Source organism: Pempheris klunzingeri, chromosome 18 (genome assembly GCF_042242105.1).
Source record: "Pempheris klunzingeri isolate RE-2024b chromosome 18, fPemKlu1.hap1, whole genome shotgun sequence".
Taxonomy (NCBI): Eukaryota; Metazoa; Chordata; class Actinopteri; order Acropomatiformes; family Pempheridae; genus Pempheris; species Pempheris klunzingeri.
In genome coordinates, this window is record NC_092029.1 from 15848637 (window position 1) to 15873164 (window position 24528).

At 40.7% G+C, this 24528-nt stretch overlaps 1 protein-coding gene across 1 annotated transcript in view; it reads left to right on the forward strand.

Annotated features, from left to right (window-relative positions):
• Positions 1 to 24528, forward strand: part of lama2 (laminin, alpha 2) — a 165835-nt gene that overhangs the window by 54014 nt on the left and 87293 nt on the right. The window contains exons 8-17 of the mRNA XM_070849929.1: positions 779 to 896; positions 1739 to 1917; positions 2038 to 2137; positions 2580 to 2637; positions 4048 to 4150; positions 4345 to 4485; positions 7671 to 7835; positions 19979 to 20083; positions 23244 to 23455; positions 24305 to 24416. Of these exons, the coding sequence (XP_070706030.1) occupies positions 779 to 896; positions 1739 to 1917; positions 2038 to 2137; positions 2580 to 2637; positions 4048 to 4150; positions 4345 to 4485; positions 7671 to 7835; positions 19979 to 20083; positions 23244 to 23455; positions 24305 to 24416 (1293 nt within the window). The remainder of the gene's footprint in view (positions 1 to 778; positions 897 to 1738; positions 1918 to 2037; positions 2138 to 2579; positions 2638 to 4047; positions 4151 to 4344; positions 4486 to 7670; positions 7836 to 19978; positions 20084 to 23243; positions 23456 to 24304; positions 24417 to 24528) is intronic.

Sequence of the window (24528 nt, forward strand, 5' to 3'; positions counted from 1 at the left end):
CAACCAATTTGCAGAAAGTCCTAAATTGAATTACTGAACCTCAAAGTTGGCAAATTTCCTGCTACATTCTGCTTTGACTGTGCTTAGTTTTGAATTTATTTCTCTCTTGGGAGAGTAATAGTGAACCCATTTGCTACCAACTGACAGCTCTTTTGTTGCAGGTGGCCCTCCTGTGAATACACTTTTGTTTGATAGGCTTTCAATAAGTCATGCATATTGGTAATTACCTGTTTGTAGCCCTCCAAATTCATATTCATGTGAATGTTTTGATGCCACATGGTGTTACTCAAAGAGAAGACAATTTACTCACCATAACTCTGCTAGCAAAGACAGAAAAAAATAGATTTCAACTTGGTAATGTGTTACTCTTAAAATAGAGGACTTTGGTATATTAATTGTCAGAAGGGTCTTTGCAATGTTAAAGAGAGCTGGTTGGTAACCTGCACTTTTTCCTGTAATCCAGCTAACGAGCATTTGGTTAAGAATTCAGTGCAACCTCCCAATTGTATTCAGGATTGATCTGAATTAGTGTCAAACCACAGCCCAACATTTTTCCTTCACCGAGCACTTGACAGATTGAGGAGAAAAAAGTGGCTACACTGGAATTCAAATTCAGCAATGACTCAGATTCTTACCACGTGTAGCTCTGTCCTAGAAATCAGCTTTAAACACAGTTTCTCATGTGTGTTTAATTGACAAATCTGTGAAATTTCTGCACTGTTAATGTGTGTTTTTCATGTGTGAATCTGTGTGTGTGTGTGTGCGTGTGTGTGCGTAGAAGTTTAGCTGTGAATGTGAACACAACACATGCGGGGAGAGCTGTGATCGTTGTTGCCCTGGTTACCACCAGCAGCCCTGGATGGCAGGAACCTTCCACACTCGGCATATCTGTGAGAGTAAGAAAGCCATAATACACCAACAAATTACACACTTAAATTACACACATCTACCCACAAAGCGAACAGCAGTCCACCCACAACACAATGATTCCTACTTACCCAGAAACCAACAGTCACTTATTAAACTTTCTTCACTTGGAAAAGTTCTTGCAGAGTTCCCATGGTGCTGTACGTGCCTACTGTATGTTTACCGTAATGTAGTGTATGTACCCACACACAAGATCACATGTCAATTGGACTGTGAACTGTGAAGCAGCGCACTGAAAATCGGATTCTTGCCAGCCAATCAGGATCAGTCTATATAAGACTGCATAAAGCCATCAAAAGTCACCTTTGCATCCATTAACCTTCATCAACTATGTGGCAGCAGAGCCACGAGGTTAGAGGCTTCCACTTGTCATCATAAAACCAGGGTTACAACATGTAATCTTCATTTTATTTCACACAGGCTACACTTTCTAACAGGCTCTGTAGTCTTAGTGGCCTGATAACTGCTTTTTCTGCCTTGACACTGACGCGACGAGACTAAGGCAACAGGGCGTTAAAGGTCCTGACGGGCACAATAGTAAAGGAACCAGCCATGACAGATTCAGCCCATTCAGGGCAGGACCAGAGTGGCCCTGCTCTGAACAATGCATCCCTACAGAGGGGAAGTTGGGAATGCAGCAGCATGAAAGTAGGATAAGATGTTTTCTAAACACCTATATGGAAGAAGTAAACGGATTAAAGAAGTCATTCTTGCTCCGTGCTCAGTGTTTGGATAGAGAAGGTGGAGGAAGGACTCAACAATCCTATCAAATCCAGTAGTACAGAACCAACTTTTTGTGTGTGTTCTTCAGAGTGTAACTGCCATGATAAGGCAGAGGAGTGCTACTTCAATCAGACAGTGGCAGACCTGTCCCTCAGCCTGGACATCCATGGTCAAAACAGAGGGGGTGGCGTCTGTATCGGTTGCCGTGATAACACAGCTGGAATCAACTGTCAGACATGCATTGCTGGATTCTACAGACCTACTGGGGTACGTCACACACACACACACACACACACACACGCGTAACTGTGCCTCATTTGAAATGCGTCATGAATATGGTTGAATATTAACTGTGTGTGACAATGTTTGGCCCCTTCTCCTGTCCAGGTGAGCGCTGAGGAGGAGAACCCCTGCGTCCCCTGCTCATGTGACTCCCACGGTTCTATCAGCCAATCATGCGTTGCTGATTCAAGCCAGGCTACGCCCAGTAAGCACACGTGCTTTTTCAATCTATCCGTCTCTTCTTATGTCTATCAGTCTTTCTGGATATCCTGAAAGTATTGAAATAGAAAGCCCCTCAGTAGATACACATGCTACCACACATTTCACATTTTCATTCATTTTGAAGTGGTACTTCAGTAACTCCATCATTTCATCAATTCCATCCTGCTTGATTTGCTGCGGGCTGGGGTTATCCAAGTTAAGCTGCGCGCACAGAAGCTTCTGTTATTAAAAACTGCCTTTGACAGAACAGAACAACTATTTATATTAGAGATAATTTTACTCCCCTCTGTAATTTTACTGTTTTATGTCTAGAAAGAGGAGCTATTTAAGGTGCAGCCACTTCAAAGAGATATCCATACAGCTACACTCGCACTGTTTTTTAAAATATGTGAGTGTGTTTGCCTTTGTGTGTGCTTGATTGACAGGCCAGCCAGCAGGGTCATGCCGGTGTAAGGAGGGTTTTGGGGGTCTGCGATGTGACAGGTGAGAGACACACACACACATTTGCACACATACACACACATAAAGAGACAGAGACACATTGTGACAGGTGAGCAGAACCTTTCAGCTGTTGTCTGTTCCAATTAGTGTTCGGAAATTGCCAGAAAGTTTCTATTAAGATCTTTGATTACATTTATCTCACACACACACACACACACACACACACACACACACACACACACACACACACACACACACTGGTGTTGTACCTTAAATCATATAAAGAAGTCACTGAATAAATTCATTCATTCATTCATTGTATGAATGTGAGTTATGACTGTTTCATTTGCTATTTTGATTTGCTATTTGACTGGAAAGTGGATATTATTTCATCTATATAATCTATATAAACTTTATCTCTAGTGGCTGAACACACCCAAAGATCATCAGGTTGAAATTACAGCCTGTGAATAGAAAGAAATGCTAACAACAATAACAAGAAAGGCATGAACAGTGAACACAATACAGTGTTAATCACTGTATTGTGTTATATATTATCTCTTATTGGTTCAAGTGTTTCTATTATCATCTTTCTGCAACTTCTGTTGGGGTGTTGGGGATCATTCAGGATTAAACTGATCTAATTTAATTCTATCTAATCTAATCTTATCTAAAAGAAGATACAGTTTTTCCTCCAACTTTTTAAAGGATAACTCTTTCTTCGTTCTTTTAAACTTGGACCCTGTTTTTACATATTTTAGGTTTGAAATGACTGGTAGGTATAAAAACCTTTGGAACTGGTCCAGTAAGGCAGCCGAGAACAGGTGTCGAACAAGCTACAATAACTGTAATGTAATCCTTTGGGCCAGTTGTTCTCAGACGGTTATTCAAAGTATCCGACATTACTGAATGGATCTCTAGATATGGACCTGTAAGATCCTTTTTGTTTAAACAAAATTAGCCATTTTCTGCAAGGTGAAGTTACTGTTTTTGTCCATGAAGTCTGGTAGGTTTGAATAGCGCGATACAATGGCTGTTTGTGGTTGAACAAAAAGGATTTTACAGGTTTATCTCTGCAGGGATCCTTTCTGTAAAGTTGTCAGACAGGGCCCAGGTTTTAAAATACTGGATTTGTCAGTGACCCACCCTTCGGTCAGGCCAGCAGCATAAGCATCATTGTTAAAACCACTTCTTAAAATTCCCTTTAATAGACTTGCTTCAGCTCACTTTCTCTGCTCTTTTTTATAAAGCATATTTCCTCCTGAAAGTACATGCAAGGTCCGCTGTTTGCTGCAGACTAAAGGTTCAGTGTCCGCCTCAGAGACAGTTTGACCAGGATGGAGGCAGCGGTTGTTAGGAGAACTGACCCTGTGACCTTCCTTTGATGGGAAGGCCTCTGTAAAACTCGTCGCCTTCATATTTATTATTGTTATTAAACTCATTTATTTCCAGGTGTGCCGTCGGTTATATGGGCTACCCGTCCTGTCAGCGCTGTAACTGCAGTGTGGAAGGAAGCACCAACGATGACCCATGTATAACACCCTGCGTGTGCAAGGTACACCCCCCACCCCTGTGCGCACAAATAATGACATGTACTCTGTGCTAACCTTTCTAGCCCCATCATCATTATCTTCACCACATTAACACTGCAATAACATGCCTTGTGCTCATCACGTCAGTTTGAGGGCGGCCCATAAACTTCGCTGCATCTTTCTTCTCCATCAGTCTTTCTGTCTTTCTCTCCTGCAGGAAAATGTGGAGGGAGAAAACTGCGACCGCTGTAAACTGGGATTCTACAATTTTCAAGGCGATAATCGACGCGGCTGTGAAAAGTGCTCCTGTATGGGCGTCTCCAGTCAGTGCTCTGCCTCCACATGGACCTATCACAATGTAGGCAATGTTTTGCATGCATGCACGCACGCACGCACACACACACACACAATCTGGGTTTTACAATGAAAATCAGTTTATTTAGTTTGAATCAAAAGAATTCTACTTGTATTTCCGAAGATGATGTAAATCTCATGCATATGCAAGCAGATCAGTTTAGTGATGGTTACTATTGTTGTTTCTAGCTCACAACCTAGTTTTTCCTTTTTTCAATCTAAACAAACCACTGTTGCTGCTGCAAATCTTACCTCCATCAATTCATGCCCACCACTGAATTCCTCCCCTGAAAGATTCACTGAGAGGCACTGAAGGTCATAAATGCACTTAAAACTGAATAAACTGTCAATCATCAAGAAAGGTCTTGTCATTCAAACTTAGGAAATTAGCAATGTCAGAGCAGAAAAATGTATTTCAATGGAATCTGCTTGCTGGGTTATAGTATAGTTAGTGTAGATTTTTATCTTTGACTAATATTGAATAGTTTTGACAATGTTGTCTTTTTAAGGAAATGGAGAGCTAGACAGCCCCAAACAAGTGAAGCTATATGGCCTCTTACTGTAGCTGTGCTGAATACACTTTTACATAAATAACCTTGGTCTGGAGTATAAACTCTTGAGAGGCATTTTTTTTTAACAATGACACAGGATAAGAAAAAATATGTCCCTTGAATAAACTATTAACTCATTGTTCATTTGGCATCCTAGCAACCCAACATGTGAGCTGACATGCTAGTCAGCTCACAAACCAGTGGTTTAGTAGTACTAAGTCAGTGAAACTGACAAAACAATTCAATTGGTTTCCATTAGGTTTCATTGTATCTGAGCACTTGAAGACTTCTCACCCATGGTGGCATAATTATCGAGATTCAGTGACCTTGGAAACATTAGTTGACAAAAATATCCTCCACAAGGCCCATTAGTAGCTCAGTTAAAGTTTCTTTTTTCATTCAAGATTCCCTCACTTGAATACGTCGACAGTATCAAGGGCAAACTAACACGGAACTTAGTTAACTCACAATTCACATTTAACTTTTTTTTTAATCTGCTCCTGTTCTGCTTCTCATGATTTTTATTTTTTCCTTGCATAGACTGCTCTCATAAAGGGGAGATCTTCACTGATTACCCAAAGAAGTTTCGCACATGACAGGAAACCTTTTTTGATAAGTTCCCGTCAGGCACAGAACACATCTGACACAAAGTGCAAAATAATAAATTAACCTGGCCCAGTTTTGAGTGCAGCAAAATAAAGTGGCATTTGGAATTTAATAAAAATGGAATCACTGTTGTATCAACATGCAATAGTGAGCTGCAGTAGGTTAGTAGGTGTAAAAGCAAAGCCAGATCTTGACCAAACACATTTGGACAATGCATGTGGATGGAGAATAGAAGAGAAAAGGAGGAGAAAAGAGGTGAAAGGATTTAGAAAAAAAAAAAAAAAAGAGAGGACAAGACTGGAAAGGCGAAGGGAGGAGACAAGACAAGAGGCAAGAAGGAGGAGAGAGGTGAAAAGAGGAAAACAGTTTTTGACTGACAGGCGGGGTGGGAGAGAAGGGAAGAGGAGACATTGACAGGATGACAGCTCTGATTTAGACACCGATAGTGTGTGTGTGTGTGTGTGTTTGTGTGTGTGTGCGTGCGTGTGTGCGTGCGCACGTGTGTGTGTTCAAAAGGGGAATCCAAGGTCAGGTTAATTGCAACGACAGATGTGTGTCTGGCTGTTTCTCTTTCACACACATACACCGACAAGCGCACACACACACACACACCCACAATCCTTCAGGAGTTTAGAAAAAAAAAAACTCTCTTTCTAGGTGTCAGTTGCAAGATTTCCTGGCTGACATGTGACAGATGTACAAAACCTTTAAACATATCTTGAGTTTTACATTTTTGCTGATACAACCTGTGATTTTGATTGGATGGTACCTTGAAACGTCGTAAAAAGTTATATTTTAAGACTGCATATGCCACACTGGCACTACGGTAACAAAATAAGTGCTAATATTTTCCATCATCGACAGCAGTTATGTTTCATTTATGATGCCTCAAAAATAAAGGGAATTAAAGTTTAGATTTACAGAAACAGTTGAAGCAGGCATTTGTTATCGATTAATTCTGAATTAACCATTGGAATCCAAACCAACTGAATCATTTGAAACAAGTGTTTGTGTTCTTAAGTTTATGAGCATGTATCCATAAGTTGAACTAAGATGTTAAGTTGCCAAAGAGCCTTCAGTCTGTTCTGTCTTCAAAGGCAGATTTTTTTAGACTTGTTAAAGGAGTTTTTCCTCATATGGATCGAGGGCCTAAGGACAGAGGGTGCTGTATTCTGCAAAGTCAATAAAATTGACTTCACTGTGAAAATACTGACCAGTCAAGTGCTCAGAAAATGTAATTCTACCAAATGACACAACTCTCCTTTCTGCTAGAGACACTCACTGGCTAGGGGACCATTTGCTTAAATGTTTGCTCACTTATTTGGCAGAATAGGCTCCGCTCCTGAGGGTGCTGGCCACTGAACCCACGAAGCATTGCAGGATTCATCAGGGAGTACAATAAACCCCAAGGGATTCACGGAACAGAGTCCAATCACCATTTGATTTTGGATACACAAAGTGCGCAAAATAAGAGATGCCAGCAAACTCAGAGATAACTAAGAGAGGTTACGGTGCAGGCGGATGGCAGATAGTGGAGGGACGTGTCTACTGAGACAGCCAGTACATGTGGAAGGCAGCGTCAAAGCAAAACCACCAGCTGGGCGCTATGAGTAAAGCTTGTCAGATTATGAAAGTCCATCTCCACTGAACATAACTGGTGACTTGCTTTAATATGTTTGCTGTCAGATGCTACTGATCTGCTGACAGCTGAGTACAGATTCAGTGCTTAGCAAGAATTAATTGATTCTTTATTTAAGCTTGAAGATCATGAGGGTTTCACAGAACGGCCAGAGCTTTGTGTGATGTTTTCACACATTTGGTTACTCAATTTGTGGGTGTTGAATTTAAAACCGCTGCACATTAAGCGTCTTTGTGTACTTTGAATTGAGACATAGTGAGCTGTAGTCTAGGTCTAATAAAAAGGGAGTACCACTTTTATAAAGCCAATATAAGTTTAAAAGAAATTTGTTTTATCAGAGGATGGAGCTTAAAGTACATTTTTAACCTTTTCTTCCTGAATTTTGTTCCGTAGGAGACCACTCTGACTGGTTGGCACCTGGTTGGAGATACCGGAGGAAGAGTGTGGTCTGTTCACAGACAGACACCGCCTTATCTGAGCGTCCAACACTCGGACGTAGTAAATGATCTCGGCTCAGCCTACTACTGGAACGCGCCTGGGCTGTACCTGGGAAACAAGGTTAGACGTACACAGTCGTATACATTAAAGCGTATACTTCACAATGAAATCAGAATTCTCTCCAAATCTAACAATGAATGATTGATAATCATGTGATTATTTCTATACTTGGTAAAGTAATGACAGTTTCTACTACCACTTTCTGCCCTGGTACCATAGTTTAAAATGTCTGTACCATGAAATATATTAGAATAAAATATATATACATTTGGGTACCAAGCTTGGTGGTATGGAGTACCGAATCCATCTGTGCCAAATCTTGGTACCTGAGAGAACAGACTAGAGAATACAATCAAAAAGAGAGAGCGCGAGAGAGATTTGGTCAACTTTGCAGCTTGTTCAAGTACATCACAGTCACGGCAATGGCGACCCGAAAGTGGTCGAGTAAAATGTTTCAACTAAATAATGAATTGTTCTAAATAAGTAACAATGTTTAAATTGAGAAGTTTTGACCTTTTTTTCTATTTTTTTTTTTTTTACAACTAAAATTCCATTTTGTTATTACAAAGAGTGAAGTACCAACAAAAGGTACCGCTGGCTGTAACCAAATTCCAGGTAGCGTTATCAGCCCTGTGTGAACGGTATCCTGATTCTAACATACGTGCAAAAAATTCAGTCAAAATAAAGTAGGAGTTGCTTGATTGAAAAATGAGTGCCCTTATTAGTAGGCGTGAAAGATGTGTCACTATCATCCGGTATAAAGCATGACTTCAATATTCTGCATCTGGGAGTGAAAACACACATTGATAAGGTGCCACACTAAGAAATGACTTCTTTTTTTTTTTTTTAGCATTTACAGCTCTTCTCATTTTAATAGTCTAATGAAAGTTTTGACAGGCAAATATGTAAAAACGGACATGAGGCTGCATCATTATGACAGGCCTGAATATATAAACAGATCCAGTTTATGATCTAAAAAGTATATCCCCTGGTTGTAAGTCTGGTGAGAACATATCCTGCTGGGACGCTCACCTCCCTCCCAGCCGTGCTTTGCTGTATCTGCTCCTGCTAATGTCGACTGTTTGAATTTGTGCTGCGGTTTTTCTACGGCCATGATTAGACTTTATCACTCCAGCTGGCAAATAGCTGCAGTCCATGTTTCTGAAGTCGAGTTGTTGCCCTACTACAACAACAGACCGACTGTGATGTTAGTCTGGGTGTCATGGCTTAGAGGAATATACCACAGAATTTCATTACTTTACACCCTGCAGGCCTGGCTTGTCATCTCACTTCTTTGTCTGAACCTCTATCCCTCCCTCCCTCTAACCATCCCTCCATCTCTGCTTCTTTTCATTGGTCTGCTCCTCTAACTCTCACTCCGTCTCTCCAGGACTTCCATTTTTCACCTCCCTGTTCCTAAATCATCCCCCTCTACTCCCCCCAAGCTCTCTTCTCTCTCTCTCTGTCTTCCCCCTCTCTCTCGCTGGCTTTGTGTCTCTCAGGGTAAACAGTGCTTCGCCTGTTGAACTCGATAATCAACTGTTTTTTCTCTTAGCCTGCACACACACACACACATAAATGTGCTCACACATACGCGCACACACAAACAGAAACACATATTCTCATTCAAACACATCCTCGCGCACACAAACACTCACACACACTCCCAGGCCTATATAAGTCAGATAATGATGTGTTTTGGAGGCATTAGGGACAGCGGAGCAGAACCAAATGCCTCCAAACATGGGAAACAAACAAATTACCACTGTGTGTGTATGTGTGCAGGCTTGTTTGTGTATGTGTGTGTGTGTCAGATCGCTAGGAGCAGTGTGCGAGTACTGTATGAAAAAGTGATTCTTTGCTTCAATCTCTGATCGTGTTACAGAGATGGATGCTATGTGACTTGACTATGCGACTCTTTCGCACACACACACACACACTGTGGTCTGTCATGTTCGCGCGTATCATTGGAAGCGACAGGCTGTGTGTGTAATGACAAGCTAGCAGTGGATACATAAGAGTATAAATGTGTGCGTGGTAATGTTCTCAATTCTCGTGCATGACCTCCTGTATCATTAATGCCGAGGATGCTCATTGGCCCATTATTGCGCTCGGTGGATGCTCATTGGTCCAGAAGCATGTTGCACTGATGCTCATTGGGTATTTTATCGCCTGTGTGGGTTCAGGGACTGCTCATTCTCAAAGATAGCCATTACCATAGTTAAAGTTCGCTCTGTTAAAAGAATACTTTTGCAGTGTTTCTGGATTATTTGGCAGTGGAGTGCAGACAAGTAGGGATCAGCATGAAGGGCCAAATATAAACAAGCAATGTTGCAACTATGAGAGTTGATGCCTTATTTTAATGAAGTGCTATGCATATTTAAAACTTGTAAACTTATAAAAGTAGAAGTGCCACCAAAGCGTCTTAAAAACAAGTCTACTAGAGGAAGCAGACACTTTTAACTGGCTCCTAATTTAAAGAGTAATATTTAAAGCTGCTTTAATCAATATTTTGTTTTAAGAATGAAATAAACAAACATGTGTCTGTAAAAGGGGTTACTCTTGGTGAACCTACAGGATGTTATCACCTGACTCTGCAATTCCCCTTCAGTTCTAAACCTCTAAACATCTGTCAGGTCACTGTTTTGGTTTTTATGTCCTTGTAATTTTACTTTGGGTTCAACACTTCTTCACTTTTCCAGCCACCACAGGCAAGTGTTCTCAGTAATAAAGCTCTAATAAACCAACAGTGGACAGTGAGGGTAAGGAGTTGGTGGAGAGATGGTGGAAAAGGAGAGTAAATATTGGACTTACATTTGTCAGATGGCCACAAACAGGACTCCTCATGCATGATAATGTTGCTTTGTGTCTGCCGGATGTGTAAAAAGGCAATAGTTAGCTAAAATGTTCACCTTATCAATTTTCTAAGAAGATAATACAGTATATGAACATTGTGTTTAAAAGTTGTTCCTCAGTATTTACAAAGAAATCTTAGCTTTTGATTAATATATTTATCTACATATTCATTTTGTATGTTCACATGTGTACTGTATTCATAATAGAGCATACATCTAATGTATTCATACTAAGTCATTGTCATCCAACTTCAATAATGGAATTTGGTTGATTCATTTATTTTTTAACTCAAATATTACATGACAAAACCGTATCGGCTCAAAGTCAGTTTAGTCGCTCTTCTAGACCTTTGGATGGCTTTAAGCAGTGTCATCGGAAGGTAAATGTTTTCCCTGCACTCAAAGGACTTTGTATTGATGCTGGTTTCAAAGTTTAATATAGGAAACATCAGTTACCAAAATATCCTCACCTTAAGGTCAGTTTAGTAGATGTTCTGGTGCTTCTGTCAACTTATCACATGAGTATTTTAACTACTTGGTAAGTATTTTCCAGCAGTAGGCTGGTCATCACTATAAATGTTTAATATACAAAGGAAATGTCAGCTATCAGCCACTTCGTCAGCCTTCTAAAGCAGTTAAATCCAAACCCTCGTGTTCCCATCTTGTTCCCAGATTTACAAACAGATTCACAGTTGATGCAGATAAAACGCTGAAAAACAAGGAATACTCATCATTTGGAGAAAAGGAGTGACAGAGATGGACAGAGAGGGAGTACTGGGAGATTGAAGCCGGGAGATAAAGGGGGTGATGGATGAACATGGAGAGAGGAAATGCATCCTCTGCTGACAGCTGATGAAAGAAAACTCAAAATATGTTGAAACTTGACAGACACACACGAACACACAGCTCGGCTCGTGTTACATTTCAACCTAAATCCCCCTAAAACTGCTTCTGCCTTCCCCAGATTTTTGTCTTGTCTTCCTCATCTTCAATATTGTCCCACATAGAAGAAGTAATACAAAATAATAATCCTTTAATAGGAAAGCCTGCTACAGGTTCAAACCTGAGGCACACAAGTGTTTAGGAAAATGCTCCTGACACCTGCAAGTTATGATGAATGAAATCTGTCTTAAGAGTGTTTCTGTAAAATACTTTTGTGGGAAATATTTTCCCTTTTTCTTCCAGAGGAACGTCGCAGCTGCTGAGCTGAGACTTTCGAGAGAGAAAAACGTGTGTAGTGGTGTTTGTGCATACTGCCACTCCTAATCTGGTCGTGATTGCATGTGATGATTTCCCCTCCCATTTCCTCACTCTCTTCTCTCCCGCTCTTTTCTTTTTTCACTTACTAGACTGAAAAAAAACTACCTTTCACATCAATCACAGTGGATTTGTTCCAGTTTTCATCAACCAAATAATTTGGTGTCACGCGTATTTGTGTTCCTGGAAAGTGTGCACAAAGCTTCACACAGCGGTCCCAGGGCTCCGAAAAAAAAGAAAAGAAAATCATTACACCAGGTTATCATTTCCAGCAGTACAACACAAATGATCATTGCAATCCTGATTCACTGATGTTTTCATTCCAAAAACATAATTAGTGTCAAAGAAAATATACCACGCAGTGAATATCAGCATTCAGTTTGCTAGTTAGTGTCTTGAAATTAAGACATTATTTTCTGTCAGTGTTGTTGGTTCCTCTGGCAGAGGATGCTACTTTTTAACCCCCCCCCCCCCCCCCTGTGCTTTTTCTGGACAGCATGAAAGGGCGTGGAAGTTGTGAGCAGCTCTTGATATCTGTAAAGCGATCAATCTCATTTGCTGACAAATCCAACCTGTTTAAGGCAGCGTAGGGGCGTTTAGTTGTTCACATAATCATCACAGAATTAGCATGATGCAGATGGCCGGTTGCTTATGATAACATGCGGGTCCGATGGCAGCCTCAGAGGTGGATATGCCCTGAATGCATTGAATGCAGGGTGTCATCTTGCTTGTGTCTTCAAGTCTGATACGCAGCATGCTGCTGGAGTTGACTTTCAAGAGTCAGTGAGCCGTGGGAGTGTGGAACAATAATTGATCGGCTCTAAGAGGCTGGAAGCAAATGAGCGAGCTGCTCTTAGTCATCTTCCTGGATGAGATGCGCATACTGAGTTACAGTCCATCTAAACTTCTCTCTTCTGCCACCAGCAGTGATAATTATGTCATAGTCCTGCACACAACATCCTCAGAAATTAACAAAGTAGCTTCCCTCTGTTTTATAAATAGCACAGATAAGTCTGAGGTTCTGTGCTGTTTCTACTGCAGCACATGTGGAAAAAAAGGCTGCTTGTCATTTTGTCAAGTTTAATTGAACCAAATTTGAACCAAGTTTACAAAAAGATGCAGAACTTAATCTTAAGTATGGTATGGCTCGGTATGGCTCAGCTTGGCTCGACGTTCTTCGCTTTTGGCGCCAACTAACTTTTCTCGATTTTTGTTTTCACAGCAGATAGTACCCCCTCGGTGTACGAGGGATTCTTAGCTCGTTGTCATAACAACGCCGCATGAAACCGTAGTGAGATCATCTTCAATGTGACATTTTTGTCAATTGCCGTTTTGTAAAATCTTGGTTGAGTAAATAAAAACATTGCCGTTACTATTGATGGAAGCTGCAGGATGTTCCGTGTCGCACAAGTGATGATTCTAGTGACGGTTCTCTCTGACTAATCAATGGTCTGCAGTTTTTTCGCTTCACCTCCTAGTACTGACTCTGCTTGTTTCGAAGCTCCACCAAGGCTATACCAAAACAGTACAAGATACTATCAACAACTTTTGCCAGTGGAAAACCAAATAAGAATTATTCCAAGTGAGTACAGTCAAGCCAAGCCATGGAAATACAATCCAAGTTGTTTTACCTAATCTTAATCAAATAATCTTGACCCAAAGCTCGCAATCTTATATCTGATAAGTACATCAAGGACAGCGAATCCATGTACATAACAGTCTATACCTGCACATGCATGTGTATGCACAAGGTCCTAATCCAACATTTTTTCTTTCATTATCAGCCCCCCACCCCTAGCCACCCCCATTCCCTTGACACAGTACAGCGAAAAGACCTCATCAAGTGACCGGCATTAACCCCAAACTTCATCTGAGGGCAAACCCCATGGAGAGCACCTCAAACGATTAGCTGACAACCAATCCATTCCTATCTGCCAGCACTCACTCAGGGTCCATACCCCCACACTGACCCCCAGCCAAACACACTACAAAGAACAAAAGAAGACCCCTTAGCCCTGGGGTTGTTATGGAGGCATGGAGTCCAAAACAAGCACCTTCACCTCTACAGTCTGAAAGCAGGATCATCCCACAGCTGCCAAAACATTTCCATAGTCCGGGGAATGATGCAGTGGGGTACCAAGTCAGTGTACAATCAACCTCCCACAACCATCAAGAAAAAAAGCGGCCTGAAAACTGCGTGCTGCCACACTCCAGAGCACAAATACTCCGCCATTGTCATTCCTGCTCACAGTGACTTGGTTTAAAGTAATGAGGGCCCCATTTCCCAATCTTATGGCTTAAAAAACCTGTTTTACACACCAAAAATCTCACTCACTCACTCACTTTTGTGTCAATACTTTTATCTTGAACATTGATGTTCTTCAGGTAATGTATGAAGTAAAACCACGGACTGTGTAAAAGAACTACTGCTTATTACTGAGCTAATGATCCAGGAGAGAACAACCAACCGTCTGTTGTTTGGCAGCCAACAGAGTCGCCCCCTGCTGGCCATTAGAAAAAAATGCAGGTTCAAGACACTTAGGCATTGGCTTCACTTTCATACTTTCAACTAACATACACACGTGCACACACAATTGTGCAATTGTACAATTGATTGGCCATTTCTTATCGTCATCAACCTCCACTACTCGTCTAATTTCTTAATTTTTGAATGAAGGAACATTCTTCTGAGAATATGTTTTCACATTCTTTATCTTGTATCTGCCTTCTGGTGGATATGCCACACGCTCATAGATTTAAGGCAGAAATTACGGCAGATATCAAACCAACACTGAACCACGCTCGGACGTACATCAGTGCTAATAACGACAGGCTGGATCTTTAGTTTCTCTTCTTTTTTGACATGAACTTTCTGTCCTCTTTGTCAACATACTGTACAGTACATCACTCAAACACACAAATGCACATAAGGTCAGCTTGCTTGTGTGCTGTTCAGCATTGCACTCTCTTTCGATCCATCTGGAGGCAATCTAACCCTACTAGGAACAACAGTAGTCTGTGTGTGCATCTGTGTGAGTATGTATGTGTGTAACCGGTAGGTAAACAGAGGGAAAACTCCTGATACGAATTGCAAACAACCACATGCATCAGAAAGGCGACCCAGGGTTGTGTGTGTGTGTGTGTGTGTGTGTGTGTGTGTGTGTCTTAATATTTCTGTGTCTCTGTTGTGTCTATCTCTTTGTTTTGCCGTTTATGTGTGTGTGTTCTTGCGTATGCCCTGAATGCGTGTGTGTTTGTGTGTGTCATTTTAGGGGAGTTTGTTTTCTGAAGCTTTTGTGACAATCTGGTTTTCATTTCCTGAAGGATGATTTCCTTTGTCCCCCCCCACCCTCTTTTCTCTCTCTGCCCAATCTCCTGAAGAGAGCGTCGGTTGCCACTGTCTGCTTTTGTACTCCAAGAATCGAGGTGTTTGAATGCAGATTGGCAAACACATTTCTCTGAAGATGCTTGCATGTGGTAGGCACAGAAGAAAGTTGCATACTAATAGCTTATTTAAATTTAGGTAATGTTGTTGCTTCTTGCAATCAGTAATTTCTTTCAATGTCCTTCTAATATTTCTACACCTACACTGTTGGCGGTTGTGTGGTTTCTTACCGGTAGTTCAGTTTGTTCTAAGCGTATGAGATCAAGGAATCCAAACAGTGTTAATGCCCAGTGTTTCCGCTCTTTTTTTGTTGCATAAAATGATGAGAATATGTCCACTCATCCTGTGTTTCTCAATAACAAGAAAAACTCACCATTTTGCCACAAGAGGAGACTAAAACTAAATATGAGGGTCACGTTAGATGCAGTGAAAGCCCGTCAGCTAACTGTGATTTGTGTTAGATAGCATGGTTTTTCCCGCTAGTTTGGGGAACGGGAGTTAGCTCAGAGCTAACTGTACGGTTTGTTGTTTTGGTGTCGGCTCACAGTAGTGAGTCAGTGTGTGCTGTTGGCTAATGAACTGCCAGGTGAGCCAGGCTGTCTCAGCGTCTACCACCAGATCCACAACAATACTTAACGTGATGATATCTGAGACACCGCTGTAAATGGAATAACATCACATAAGAACATAAATAAATAAAACATTTTTTATTGTAGTTTTTGTTTCTTTGCATGTGCTGTTAAACAAAGCTGTCACTGCTCGAGTACAATACCGGTCTATTATAGGTCATATATCCCTCTTTCTTGTATCATGTTTTATTTGTTATAAATGCATGACTAAACTAAATGCTTGGTTTGGTAGTTGTCTTGATATTTTGACTAACTTTCTAATGGCTGATTTAAAGATGTTATGATAGTGTATGAAGCCCCAAATCAGCTAACCTCCTCTGTGAATGTGGGAAAACGCTGGAGGATTTGAAAAAAAATATTATAATATAAATTATAATTCAAAACTTATTTTACAAAGTTTTTTTCTATGAAATGATGTTTAATCTGTTTGCTCTCCCCAGAAGGTCCAACTATAGTAGAAATCTGACCTTTTTAGAAGAACAACAGTATTAAACCCAGGATGGACTAACACTTGCAGGTCGTTAAAATGCTCTGACTTGGTTATTTAAAGCTTTGGAAAAGTCATATTACATCAGGGCTCTGGTGGGAACCCTGGAGGAGGACTGAGGTCGATAGTGACTCACTTTCACACCTCTTCTCCCTCCATGCCAAACCAACTCCTTAGCATAGGCAGCAAATTAAATCTCATAACTTTCCTCCCCTCATTTTCTCCCCTCTCTCCTTTCCTCCCTCTTAGTCTATCCTTGCTTTGTGTCTCTACTGTCCTGCTGCACTTTATCCCATCCTTTGTTTCTCTCTCCTCATTTCTGTCCGCCTCCTCCCACGTTTTAAATTAGCTTATTTCTAGTCTCTCTGTTTCTCTTCCTCTCTCATCCTCTCTGTGTGTTCATTTTCTTTTCCGTATAACTGATAAACAGCAGCAGCAGTGTGGATGCTAAAATGTCAATGAAACCTTTAACAGCAGTTTCGGTCATGGATGTTTTTTAAGTAACTTGAAGTTGTACATTTGTATTGCAGCGTGCAAAATACCCCCTGTAGCTGTAGCATAACCTGTAATGCACAAAATTCCCCTCTCAACAACCGATTTAGTTCAATCTTCTCTTTTTTTCAGCAACTACCCTTGATGCGAGGTTATTTTGCTTTATTTGACCCCCATATCTTAAACTGAATGACTTGTATAGACTGAAATACTGGCCCTGACAAAAGGCTCGCTTTAATGAAGATTCTGTTAGGTTCTTGATCAGGGTCCCAACAAAGAGGATTATGTTTAATTTTCTTATTCTGGCCACTAATAGACTAAATAATGGGCTTATGGAGCTCTCAGGGGGATCTGACTGATGTCTATTGTAGCTGTGTGCATGTCTGTGTGCCTGAGTGTTTATTGCTCTTTCGCTTCCACTTCTCATAATTCCCCTCTCCCTCCTGATAATTTTGCTCTCCCGCTGTGCTATTCTGTTGGTCTTTTCTCTTTCCTGTGTTGTGCTTCTTTTATTTCTTCTCCCAAGGGGTAGAGACGGGTCATCAGGTTGCCATGACAAAAGCTTTGATTGTTGTCCAGGTTGAGTGGATGGCGTCAGAGAAATGAATTTTCCGAGAAATGTCAATAATTTCAAAGGAAGTAAATTGTGAAATTCAGGTGGGCTAAGTGGATAGAGAATCATTCACAAAGGATTGTGCCATCAGTGCAAAAGTATTCCAGCGTATACATGAAGGCATTCTTCTAATTCTCCACTGAACAGAGCAGTAAAATGCAGACAAATCAGCTTTTTATGCAAGCCTCCTTTGCACAAGTGGATGAGTTAAAGCACTTATAGACATATGCAACCATTTGGTGTTCTATCTACTTAACAACATCACTCCCCAACCAGGGTCCAGGACCATCTGTTGGAGTCACTGGACAAATCCAGACAAATGTCTTACAAATAGGAAAGAACTAAACATACTGTTTCTGCTCCTTTTTGTCACTTTTCTCCATTTTAGCTTTATTCTTGTGAAATCCAGGGGAAATGTATACATGCTTATTTACAACATTTACTATAATACAAATATATATTGCTTGAGTCCATAATCACAGCATATGTAATGTAGCACCATGTCTAATTTTACACAAACACCGCTGCTCTGTAACTCTCTGCAAAACATTCTTCTCTGGTGTCTTTTGCTTTCATCATGCTGCCGTTTTGTTGCGGTGGAGCAAACAAGGTTTTTTTTTTTGAGTATAAGAGACTTAAGTGTGAATGTGAGTCCATATCGGGGTGCAGACGAGCTAATGGCAAAGGAGGTCAGGCCGCATAAGTGCCTGATATGTGTAGGCTGTGTACTGTGGGTTTAAACTATGATTTTACTGTCTTCTGGAGTCCAGATCAGCAAATGGGATTAGATAGAGAATAAGTGTTAGTCAATAAAATGTCCACCCAAGTACACCTTCATGCCCACTAGTGTGCGTGCGTGTGTGTGTGTGTGTGTGTTTTCAGTCAGCTGTGAAATGGGTGATTCCTCCTCCCGGTTTAAGAACTGAGAGTAATGATGTTGAATGGAAGAGGTTTATAGGGGCATTAAGCTCACCTCTTACACCCTCTCTATCTCTCTCTGTCTCAAGCTCTATTTCTTTGTCTCTCTCCCCCCTTCCTCAGTGTCCCCCTCTCTCTGTTTTTATGGTGGCATTATTATCTCGCTCTCCCACCCATTACTGTTCGAGTTGGAGCAGAATAATAAATTTCAGGATCATGCCGACGCAGCGTTTCTCCACCTAAAGCTCATTCTGTGGACTCGACAGAAACACTGCACCGAAACACACAAGACAACAAAGATTGCAGCATATTCTCGTTCTCTTTACATACTAAAATCGTTATTCTACTATCATTAGCAGTGGCAGTAGTGGTCGTGGTTTTATTGTGTTGCTGTTGAAGTAGTAGTGGATTTGATACAGTTATGCTGCTGCCATAAAAGTTGAACTTATCTTAAATGGTAAATGGTCTGTATTTGTATAGCGCCTTTCTAGTTATTTCAACTACTCAAAGCGCTTTACATGACATCCTCATTCACCCATTCACACATCATTCATACAGGAGGAATGTACTCATACTCATTCACACACTGAAGCCATGCTTCAGGAGCGAGATGGGGTTCAGCGTCTTGCCCAAGGACCCATAGGAGCTGGGGAGCGAACCCCCGACCTTCTGATTCTGACTCTGATTGAGGGATAAGTGCATAAGTCAGCTTTGTTTCACATTAGCTCCCATTGTGTAACTGCTGTTTTTTCTGCAATTAATAAATTGAGTGATTGCATCTGTTGCCTTGCAAACTAGTTCCCCCCTCCACTCCTGGTTCACCGACCATCTCAATCTTCTCCATCTGCACTAATGAAAGATATCCGGTGTAATAAAAAAATTCTGTTTAGATTCAAAGGTCCCTACCAACATGCTTTGTCTGTATGCTGGAAATCTAACAAGTGTGATGAATTCAAGGATTTTTCTTCTTCAGTCTTCTTCTCTCCTGCCTGTTTTGGCCCATTATCACCACCTGTTTCAGCAGAATAGTGAGAAACCATCAGCAGGGATATGAATGGCGTCACACATGTTGTCAGTGAGGCAAAGAAAATGGGAAACCTCTCATATAAAAACTGCTCCTTAACACTACTAGAGGTCAAAAACACCTCAGAATACCTAAATAAATAATAATACCTAATAAAGCAAAAAGGTCTTCAATTTTTTAAACTTGTTTCTACTTGTGCCACTAGTACTCTATGGTTTGTCATACAGTAATTGTTACTTACGGCCTTAGTGGTCATCGTTCATTAGTAGTGACATAGTATTACTGTAAATCTGCCGGCCTTCAGCTAAACGTAATGATGCCAGGCAGGTAAAATAAACACTCTGTCAACCACTGTGTAATGTCTCTGCTTGCTAGGAGTGGCCAGAACAGACCTGCTAAAGTTATTTGGGTATGGCTTTCAGCTGTATGCCAGTAGACACATTAGACATCAATAGTCAAAGTCAATAATGTGCCGTAATTCTGAAGAGTTTTGCAAATAACATAAACCTACTAATTCCTGTTTCTCTTGCTGTCTTTCTTTAGCTTTCAGCCTATGGAGGGAGTGTGACCTACACTGTGTCTTACACTATAGACCAACAAGAGCAAACGGCCATTAGAGTCACCTCAGAACCTGATCTGATCATAGAGGTAAGTTTTAAACACAAAGACATCATACTATGATGTAGAGAATCACCATGAATCAGCTGTTCAACAATATATCTGCCTTTGTCTGTATGTATGTATGAGATTAATAGATTTTTAGAATTGTGCTTTATTGAACCCTGTTGGTAAATTTGGGAGATTCAGCTCCAGTTCTCCAAGCAGTGCCTTGATGAAGAGCATTGGCCACGCATTGGCTTTGGCTGGCGAGGAAATGTTGCAATCTGAGGAAACCCACATGAACATGAGTGTGAATGGATGTGCACCTATGTATTTTTGTTGGCAGCATTATTTATCTCTTCCCACAAGCCACTGACTTTTGCACCAGCGAAGACCACTAAATGTATTCGCACAGCTGTTTAAAGCACACACACACACACACACACACACACACACACACACACACACACACACACACACACACACACACACACAAGCACAAGCAGCTACAGCTGGCAGAGAAATGCTGAACTTAGCAATAAAAAATGCAGATAGAGAGTCTCTTCCTCCCCTCCCTCTTTCTGTCTTTATAATGAGCAGGTTGTGATATGATGTATGGCAGCAATAAGCAAAGCAGCAACACTATTAGTTAACTGTTTATATCTCCTATATCACTTAGCAGCATTGTGTGTTTGTGCGTGTGAGTGTACAGTACACACACAAATACATACATAAGCAGGTTGGTGTGCGTGTTTCTGCTTGTTCAGTGTGCCAGAGCTGCAAAAATGAACCTGTTATTTCACGCACACACAACCTCCTACCAATGACACCTTAAAGCAGAGGAAATTTTAGTTCAGTTTAGTTTGAAAAGAATTTCTGTAATAAGCTACCATTACATGTGGAAGAATCTACTTGTCAGGAATTGACTGGAAAACAATTAAAAGATAAGTAAAAAAAAAGTTTCATCCTGCACAGATGCAATTTCAGATTAAATGTGGACACATGCAAAAAATAATTGTAATATGACTTTGTATTTTATGCCTTTTATTTAGGAAGTGTGCCAATGCAATGCACACATTTGTGCAGAAAGAAAGGAAGAAAGAACAAGGAAGGAAAGAAAGATGAGGGGTGAGAGAGTAAGGACAGAAGGAACTAAAAGAATGAAGGATAGGAAAGAATTAAGAAGGAAGAAAAGGAAGGGAGGAATGGACGGTAGGACACAGACGGAAGGGAGATGGAAAGAAACACAAAGGAAGGAAATAAGGGAACAAACTGGGGGAAGGCAGATTAAAGGAATGAAGTAAACCTGGAAATAAGGAAATAAATGGAGGTGAAAAAGTTAAGAAGCGGGAAAGAAAGAAAACTGAGAGATGGATAGTCACAGACCAACGAGCCTGTGTTATTTAAAGACGTGTCAGTGAGATGGACAGACTGGGAGGGGAGGGGAGGAGGAGGAGGAGAGGAGGACAAGTGTCGGTCTTGTTGTCAACAAAAAGCCTCTCCAGATGATGATGATAATGAGCCACCTACACACTGTCAACCGGCTTACTCCCTCTTCACTGTCTCTCTTTCAGCCTTTGTGCAGTCTTATTCCCCCCACTGTTTACTCTCCGCATATCTGCATCAAGTTGTGATATTGTCTGTTACACGGTTTCTGTGAAGCGCAGGAAGAAGCTCGTGCCTCGGTTGTAACTTTGTTGGATCTGAATAGACAATAATCTCCCTGTCTTTGTTCGTCGGCATGGCTTTGTTGATTTCCACGTCTTTCTCTCAATCCAGCCAGCTTTATCAGCCTCCGCCAACAACAACAACCAATGTGCTGGAAATTCATGCATCTGGAGCTTCTCATTTGGTTTAAAACAACAGATGAAAGCTTTGATTCTGATTTGTTTGCTCTGTAATGCATCTATTTTGAGTTCTTCTACTCGTAGCACAGTAGGTTATTTCCGGTACCATCTAGAAGCTCTTAAGGCTCTCACCCAGCTATCAGGTTTTTGTCCATTTTTTCGAGTTTAAATTAAATTCTAAGTGAACAATATTGACTTGAAGGCTAAGGGTGGTGTTTTATATTTTTCTAACCCCAGTAAATCCCATGAAAGGACAGAATCCGACAATGAAGTGATTCTTCCAACAAGTATTGACTGTGTAGCCAAAGCCTGATGTACTGTAGCTTAGTGACTCTCAATGGTTGGGCCCCAGACCCGGTACCATTCATGGAGGTTTCAAAGATGTTATCTGGCAAGAACCAAGTAAATGTACACTCAGTACATTTAGTGTCAACTTTTTTGCTGAGCATCTAATCTGAGTATCCACCCTCTGTCCAAACAATATAGAAACCCCATATAGGACTTGCATACTTAAATTAATATCCAATAATAATAAACTTGTCTAATACAAGTAGAGTCTAGTTCTAGTCTCCCCCACTGAGGCCGAGAGCCACAGGAGAGGACGTGAAGTATTGAGAGACAGCACAACGCATTATTGTTGTTTGTCTTTTCATGGGATTTCTGCACAATAAGAAAAATGTAGGAAAGTGCCCACCTTATCCTTTAATTGCTAAATTTGATTTTCTTAGGATGTAATAAATAGAAGTGAGAGACAAACAAAGATAGGACTGTAAAAGCCTCTTTTCAGAGACTTAATGAAAACAATTTTCTCTGAGGTGACTTTGTCTTTTTTTTTTTTGTCAATCTTCCTCTTTCTTTTGTCTCTTTTTTTCTTTCTGTATTTATCTTTGTGCCTCTCAGCCCTGCTACTGCTCCCTGTCTCTTTATCCCTCCCTCCATCTCCTCTCTTTCAATTAGTTTTTATTTAATGGTTTATTGGCATGATAGGCTCTCTCTCTCTCTCTCCCTCTCTCTCTCCCTCCCCCCCTTCCTCCATCAGTAGTTGTCACTCTGCGTTAGCTGCTACATGCCATTGATCCGTTCTCAACAAGAGATAGTCAGATACCAGGCCTGGGCTCAATTCACTTTGCATTCAGTCCATTCAAAATGTCAATAGAAACTGCAGCTCATTACCTAATGAAACATTATTCACTCTTACCCTCTTATTTTTCCCAGATCAGTCCTTTCTTAAAGAGGTGTCATACTTTATTTATGTTTTAGAGAATATCCATTTTCTACATTTATGGAATTAAGAGTGAACAACAACAAAGTAGAAGAGGTAAAAACACATGATAAAAATGTTTTTCTATTTTCTCTGCCAGGGAGGTGGAATCAAGATTATCGACAGAAGGTTTGGCCAGCCAGTGTACCCGTCCTCATCAAGCACCAATCACATCGCCCTCCTTCCAGAGAACTTCCTGGTTTCAGAGAATGCGCAGCCGATTAGTCGGAGGGATTTCTTGTCCGTGTTAGCCAATGTGACCAGAGTGATGGTCCGGGCCTCTTATAGCACAGAGCCCAGCGCTGTGTACAGGTACTTTAACAAACACATTTCATCTCTTTCTATATGCACATTTAAACTATTGGGCATTATTGAATGATAGAATAACAGCAGGTCAAGTATCCTGAACATTGTCATTATTAGTACTTTTAGTATTTTTGTAACTTCCAACAAATCAACCAATGACTGTAATATGCAGTTTGTATGGGTAAATATTGAATGCCCTGTAACTGATCAGTGCCATACAAACCTGTACTGATTCTACAGTAATGTATCTGTTGATGGGGCTCCATGCTTATGTATCACTTAAGGTAATAAAATGTATATCAACAGATATTTACAGTATGTATGTATGTATGTATGTATATATATATATATAAAATCAACAGATCAGACGGCATTCAGAATCTTTGCAACCACTGGAGTCTGAGTGAGAAGTTATTTTTGCTAAATACAAGGCTCAACTAATGTTCAGTATTATTGTGAGTAGCCCTCACTCAAGTATTGAAAACTCTGTAAACTCTTAGAAATATTGGTGTCTACCTTTATGAAACAAAAAAAAACTTCTCATGAGTTGAATCTCAGGCAGCTATTCTTCATAGCCTGTGAACAACTCTTCAACCTCCTGTAACCTAAACATAAAGATGCCACTTTAATTGGTGAAGCTTATTGCAGTCTGGGTATAAATCCTGCCAGAGTGGATGAACTTGGGCCATAAAAGTTCTAAAAGCCTAATCAGCCAAACAGCCCTGTTTGTGTGAGTGAAGGCGTATGTTTAACTGTAAATATAGACAGACTACCTCCTGTATGTGTCACATGTTTAGGCCTGATATTTCTGTGTGTGTGTGTGTGTGTGTGTGTGTGTCCGGCGCATGTATGTAGGCTTCACTCATTCTCGATGCAGGTAGCTAATCCCTCTGCCAGAGGAGAGAGGAGAGCTTCAGCTGTAGAAATCTGCTCTTGTCCTCCCGGATACGCTGGAACTTCCTGTGAGGTAAACACACAGACAAGCGCTGCAATTTTAAATCTTCCTCTACAATAATCAATAAAAATCAGTCTTAGAAAAAGTATATGAGTAAAAGTTATGTTGAAAGCATAATGTCTAT